The 7,396-nt window shown below is 45.0% G+C and overlaps 1 protein-coding gene across 1 annotated transcript in view; it reads left to right on the top strand.

Annotated features, from left to right (window-relative positions):
• The first annotated feature begins 254 nt into the window (after window positions 1-254).
• The window catches only part of LOC126106242 (uncharacterized), an 81,985-nt gene continuing 74,843 nt past the window's right edge, over window positions 255-7,396 (top strand). Inside the window, exon 1 of the mRNA XM_049912469.1 lies at window positions 255-452. Within this exon, the coding sequence (XP_049768426.1) occupies window positions 255-452 (198 nt within the window). The remainder of the gene's footprint in view (window positions 453-7,396) is intronic.

Here is a 7,396-nt window from a genome sequence, read left to right as displayed (position 1 = left end):
CAGCAGTGGGTGAAGTCTCGATTTGGCCTTATTGAAGCTTTTAAGAATGCAACATAGCGGAGTTTATTCAGATCTTGCTGATGTCCATACGCTTGGTAAATTTCCAGAAACATTTCCTCAATACCCCATGCGACCTTCTCTGCTGGTGTCGAGAGGTTAGTGAATTTTGCCTAGGAATTTTACTGAACAGCTTAACCATTCCCCCCTTTGCTCTTGTTGCAAATAGCGGAGGTCGTATCACATCTGCTAAACACATGGAGGAGGAGGAGGATGGTTTCCATGAAAGGAAGTTATTAGATTTTGATGAAAACCGTTTGGATTCAACCTTGACCCTACCAGACTTCATGAAGTACATTTTAGTGCCAGGTGGTGAAAAAGCAATGAGGAAAACAGTCAAGTCGACGTCCTCCCCTATTATCGTGACAGAGGAGAACAGGGGAGCTTTCTCTAAGGCAAGTCTAACTACAGTACTATCAGCATCGTCTGTAGTCATTACTGTTTCTAACCCCTCGCTGTCATTACGTCGCTGAGGAGTTCTATAAGTCTGGTTTTGTTCTTTTCATTTGCGAAAAATGCTCTTGTTGAACAGTCGTGCTTTCACTAAACCTGATTGTCAACTGAAGTTTTTGTGAGGACCCGTCTGTTCTGTTCTGCTCGTTTTGTACTGGTGACGTCACTACAACCATCAAAAACCAGTGTACAATTTTGACCATAAAGTTTGAGTATACGGGCTTTGTATTGATTTCAAAGTACTGAAAACTCGGCGCCCATGCATTCCATTTCACGCAGTGAAGGCGGAAGCCTCCATCTACTACATTATCGATCATTCATATGTCATGAGTTGCATAATTGTCCTGTGGAAAAGCATCGTAGACAGAAGATTCGTGTCCTTTCCTCATTCCCCTGCCATTAAAAATGGCCAACGGTAATTATTCTACTCAACAAGCTTTGCAACATCTTCATCACTCTTTTTTGCGATGTTCTTTGGAAAATTGTCAGAAGTTCCGCAGACACTATTTCAACGTGCACTTTTACAGCGTTCTTCATTCTGCTTCACCACAACATTTCTCTGAGATGGTTTTATGTCGACAAAAGTACAATCAATACAGCTTTACATGGTTCTGGTACGAATTTCTGAGGCTTCGTGGCTATTTATTTTAGAGTTTCTGATTATTGCTGTATGCAGAGAGGTAAGTCCATTCACTTTCGAAAAAGAAGGTCGTTGAACCACCCATAAAATGTTGCCCGGTCTTGCCTACCCTATTTTGACGTAATACCCGTAGATCAACATGCTGTTCCCAACTTGAAAAAGTCACCTCAGCAAATTTAATCGACGACGAGCAGATTGCGGCAGCTCCAGGGGAGCCTCCAACCCACTTCGCTGGCATCACGGATAGTAGAATACATTGTAGGGATCACGAGGCGAATGCGCAGAAGCAAACCGCGCCGCTCACCCTAGGGTACCCCTCAATTGCCATACCGTTTTTTGTTGTTATTTCCGTTTACTAACGAAAACGAGGTTGTTTAAGGTCGTGTTAATTTTTATTAGTGACTGGCGATTGAGTACAGAGTTATACCGTAATTAGTAGTTTATTGAGGGATTTTTTTAGAGTATTTAATAGAAAAAGAATAGTTTCCTGCGCGATCGACAGTCGTACTGACAACAGCAGACAAGTAAGTAAGTTATAAAATAAGTTTCATGTATGTCCTAAAAACAATGAGAAGAAACGAAAATGGATAAATGCTTGTAAACGTGTAGATTCGTTTTCAGTTCTGAAAAGTAAAATGTTAAATATTCCTTCGAAACGCAAGTTAAAGATGATGATGTTCCACCTCTAAATCTACTATCCTCCAGTGTAGTAATGATCGTAATAATAAGAGAAATATGGGGGTAAAGAAACGAAGCTACTGTAAAGAATAAGGTAAATATCTTATCAACTAATGAATAAATTAGTACTAGACAGAACAATAACCGTGAAAATAAACACTGCTGAAAATTTGACAATGCTCGCTTTCGCAAATAATTAGAAACAATGCAAACAGAAATAAAAGGCCTTAGGCAAAAGAATGCAGATCTGCAGGACCGTCTCGCGATGTAGTGCTGTTTTACAGAAGTTAAAAAAAAGTGATTCAGGGCTCTTTTTCTGAATGTCAACAACAAGTGGTTACGAAAGGATGATGCACTAGCTGGTCATCCGCAGATATTGCAAAGCTTGCGACTTTACGTTGCCTACCACTCTTTGCCCTCCACCGTCTCCCAGACTATAAAGTCTTTGATGTAGAGCCGTAATAAGAGCGAAATCATATAAGGTAGTACATGCGAGAATGAGAAAGAATTTGATACACTAACAGCTAATATACTGAAAAGCCAAAGAAACTGGTACACACGCCTAATATAGTGTACGGCCCCAGCGGGGACGCAGAAGTGGCGCAACACGACGTGTCATGGACTCGGCTAATGTCTGAAGTAGTGCTGGAGGGAAGTGACACCATGAATCCTGCAGGCCTGTCCATAAATCCGGAATAGTAAGAGGGGGTGGAGAGTTTGGTGGCCAGCGGAAGTGCCTAAACTCAGAAGAGAGTTCCTGGAGCCACTCTGTTCCAATTCTGAACGTTTGGGGTGTCGCATTATCCTGCTGGAATTGCCCAAGCCTGTCGGAATGCACAATGGACATGAATGGACGCAGATCAGACAGGATGCTTAGGTACGTGTCACCCTTCAGAGTCGTATCTAGACGTATCATGGGTCCCATATCACTCCAACTGCACACGCCCCACACCGTTACAGAGCCTCCACCAGCTTGACCAGACCCCTGCTCATATGCAGGGTTCATGGTTCAAATGGCTCTGAGCACTATGGGACTCAACTGCTGTGGTCATAAGTCCCCTAGAACTTATAACTACTTAAACCTAACTAACCTAAGGACAGCACACAACACCCAGCCATCACGAGGCAGTGAAAATCCCTGACCCCGCCGGGAATCGAACCCGGGAACCCGGGCGTGGGAAGCTAGAACGCTACCGCACGACCACGAGATGCGGGCGCAGGGTTCATGGTTTCATGAGATTGTCTCTATACCCGTACACGTCCATCCGCTCGATGCAATTTGAAACGAGGCTCGTCCGATCAGGCAACATGTTTCCAGTCATCAACAGTCCAATGTCAGTGTTGACAGGCCCCGGCGAGACGTAAAACTTTGTGTCGTGCAGTCATCAAGATACACGAGCGAGCCTTCGGCTCAGAAAGCCCATATCGATGATGTTTCGTTAAATGGTTCGCACGCTGACAGTTAATGGCCCTGCATTGAAATCTGCAGCAACTTACGTAAGGTTAACACTTCTGTTACGTTGAACGATTCTCTTCAGTCGTCGTTGGTCCCGTTACTGGAGGATCTTTTTCCGGCCGCACCGATGTCAGAGATTTGATGTTTCACCGGATTCCTGATATTCACGGTACACACGTGAAATGGTCGTACAGGAAAATCGCTACCTCGGAGAACTTATGTCCCATCGCTCGTGCGCCGAGTATAACACCACGTTCAAACTCACTTAAATCTTGATAGCTTGCCATTGTAGCAGCAGTAACCGATCTAACAACTGCGCCAGACACTTGTCATATTGGCATTGCAAACCGCTGCTCCGTATTCTCTGCCTGTTTTCGTATCTCTAAATACGTATGCCTATATCAGTTTCTTTGGCGCTTCAGTGTTTATTGGCGGTACTGGAACTACCAGTTTGGAATCGTCGTTTTCTGAGAAGTAAATCACTTACTGTCTACAGAAAAGTCAAAGCGACAACAAGGAAATTGAAGATTTTGTTTTAGAGGTAAGAGAAATTTTTGAGAATTGCGCCGAATACTAAAGGTAAAATCTTAGAGATATGAAGGAAAATGTTGAGCACTTAGATATGATTGTAGAATGTATTGCTTATAGAGTTAAATGCAAACACCCAGAATTAGCACATTTATATGGTAAACTAAGTGGTAGGAAAGAAATGATTTCAAACAGTTTCAAATGCATCTTTAATGAAGCAAACTGAAAGTTTTATGTAATTCGCTTTGAAAATGTAAAGAGAATTTCCAACAATCCCACGGTAATTCACTGCACGTGACCCAAAAGTGTTTGTAAGTTTAAAGGACGTTATTAATGCGAAGTGTCCAGAACTGCAGAACTTAGCTGTAGTGTGTTTGTAAGGACACGGAATTTATCAGAACGAAAGCTTTCAACAAGTAAAAGAACGCAGAGGCAGTAAGCGAACTGAGAGCGAACAAAAAGCAAAAAACTTAAAAAAAATGAAGAGAGTTGTAACATAACATTACGCAATAGAAAAAGAAAACGTACTAATATAGTTAAAGAGTTTAAAATGACGTTATAGGGGGCTTCTCCGTACTACAGGTCTGAGTGATCTAAGCCTGTGTGAGCCCCTTCGCGCAAGAAAAAAAGCGGTGCCCTCGGGCTTGGTGAAGGAGGTTGACGTCATTCGGGAACCTTACACTAGCGTTTCGGCGACGACTGAAAAATATGGTCTAACTAATATACAACTTAATAATAGTATCAGTAAAATAATAATACATTAAAACATGGGAAATCTCGATTATGTTCATACCTGCGTATGAGTTAAACATGCATGCGTCGCGAGCCAAAAGCTCCAATGCAGTGCGGTAAGTCGAGTGTTCGCGGTGACGTCACAGCTCGCAGTCCCTCCTGCGCGTGACCACTACCATGTATTCTAGCATTCGTGGCTAGAACGGAATCAGTTATTCCTCTTCCTCCTATCAGACCACTTTAGTTTTTAATGGAGCGCAGTAAAGTCTGTTCTATGGTCAGGTCTAATCGAACCCCTGCCCAAGAAGAAGCAAAAATGGTTCAAATGGCTCTGAGCACTATGGGACTCAACATCTTAGGTCATAAGTCCCCTAGAACTTATAACTACTTAAACCGAACTAACCTAAGGACATCACACACACCCATGCCCGAGGCAGGATCCGAACCTGCGACCGTAGCAGTCCCGCGGTTCCGGACTGCAGTGCCAGAACTGCTAGACCACCAAGAAGAAGCAGTTCGATTTATCGTGAAATAACCCTTATCTGCAAAATCCTTGAACACACGTGGGTGGCTTATTTTTAATGCTACCATGTCGTGCACGTACAGATGGGCACATTTCCAAAAAAGGAAAATGACCACTTGCATGGGAGAATGGTATCTTTTTCTTACCACAGGCCAAATAGCCATTCCAATCACCACAACACTCACAATCTGTTATCGTCTTCGTACACGTTTAATAAAGTGAAAATCATTCCACTATTTAAATAAGAACACAGTGCAGTTATTTTGTCTACTCACACAAGAGAACTGGACGGGAAATACAGGGAAGGGTATAGTCGATAATTCTGTGTGTAAACTGAAGAACGAGCGTAATGGTGGTGGGGGAACTGACCTTCCCCAGAAGAAAGCCTTGTATTGTATTATATCGTATTTAACCAGTGACCTAGAAACGACGGAGAGGCTTCGTCCCTGCCGTAGCCTCAGTGTTGCACAACCCAACGACAGCCCACAGCAGTCCACCCACCCCACCGCCGCCCCACACCGAATCCAGGATAATTGTGCGGTTCGGCCCCCAGTGGACTCCCCCCGGGGAACGTTTCACATCAGAGGAGTGTAACCCCAATGTTTGTGTGGTAGAGTAATTATGGTGTACGCATACGTGGAGACAGTCTTTGCGCAGCAATCGCTGACATACTGTAACTGAGGCTGTATAAGGGGAACCAGCCCGCATTCGGCGAGGTAGATGGAAAACCGCCTTAAAAACCATCCACAGGCTGGTCGGCACACCGGACCTCGACACTAATCGATAGGGCGGTTTCGTGCCGGGGACCGGCACGCCTTCCCGCTCGGAAAGCAGTGCATTAGACCGCACGGTTAACCGGGCGGACATGAATTTCCCTTACTTGCAGTGCAAGGCGATACGCGCAGATTTACATAGACTCTCTTCGTACGTGTAGTTTTTTTAGTACCAAATATCTGTATTCCATATAGTATTAATGAGTTTTGTGGAAAGTAAACACTTCCCAGACTTGCCTGCGTACAACGCATGTTGTGGAAAATATGTCTGTGCACTGCATCGCTAATGATTTACAAGCGTGCTGCGAAAGATCGGGGTGTTTGTGAAACAGCGTGTAGTTGTCATCCCTCTGCCACGACTCACATCCCCAGAACACAATTTATCCGTAAATTCTGCTAGCTGTGCTCAGATATGGTACAGTTATTAACTCATTTCACTTAACTAGAAACATTAATTTTATACCATTAAAATAATACAGGCTGTACTGTAACAGTTCTGGTTACTAAATGTAACTAGGTTTTCTCTTTTGATGCTGTCAATTGTCAGGATGAGCATTCTAAGCATTCTGTCAGGGTTAAAATATTAAATAAATTAACTTTTCTCTCTTAACAACATGTGGGCAGGGTGGGTTCTTCCTTGGCTCGGGTATGAGGTAGAATGAAACAGCATTTTTACATAAGATAACTTTTATTGAAAGTTTCGTACAACTGTATCTTACTGGACGTTCTGGTTCGGAGAGCGGCAGCCGTGTCGTCTGCGTAGCCTTCTGCTGCGGCAGCGGCGGCGGCGGCGGCGTCTGATTACGCGTGGCAGTGTGTATCTCGTGTCGCCGTCTCGCCCAGCTGACTGGAGACGCGCAGCGCGAGGTGGCCCGTTTAATTATTGCGAGCGAAATCGTGCATCGGATGGTGATACCTTGAATGTGGCGTCCCAGTGTTTCTCTTCTCTAAGCGGCCGCGTGTGTTGTGCGTCGGCCAGCGGAGCGGCGCGGCGGGGGAAGGCCAGTGTCGCGGACTCGAACCACGGACTCCCGCTTGCCAGTCTTCGGCTGTCAGGTCTTCATCCCAGCTCACAGGTGACTGCTGATGTGAGGCCGTCTCCTTCCCGTCCTCACGAGTCACCCGGGTACGAAAAAATCAGACTTCACATACCTTTTAACTTCTGTCTTCTGGCGCCGAGTCTGCTGCTTGCTATTCCATTACAGCGGCGGACTTGGTGCGTCTGTGCATGATGTAGTCTCTTCTTGCATGACGGTCTTCAGCACCGAAACTGACTTAAAACAACTGCTACGCTTCTTCTTCGTCTTCTTCATCGCTCGTCTCCGTCTTGGTCTCCGTCTCCGTCTCGTCTTCATCCGTCGGGCCCACCGCGTGTCGCGTATTTATTCACTTCAGTTCGCTGGAGGTGAACGACTTAACGGCCATTGCATCTTCTGTCACGTTGAAAAGCTTCTCGAAGAATCTTCTTAACGTCGGTCATTGGCTCTTGGGATGTAGGCGAGGGCCTATGCTCACATGCGACAACTGAGAAACACGTGAGCCGGTCGGGCGATGCC

This window comes from Schistocerca cancellata, chromosome 10 (assembly GCF_023864275.1).
Source record: "Schistocerca cancellata isolate TAMUIC-IGC-003103 chromosome 10, iqSchCanc2.1, whole genome shotgun sequence".
Classification (NCBI taxonomy): Eukaryota; Metazoa; Arthropoda; class Insecta; order Orthoptera; family Acrididae; genus Schistocerca; species Schistocerca cancellata.
Note: the sequence above shows the minus strand (reverse complement) of the source record. Positions and strands in the feature narration are given on the sequence as shown.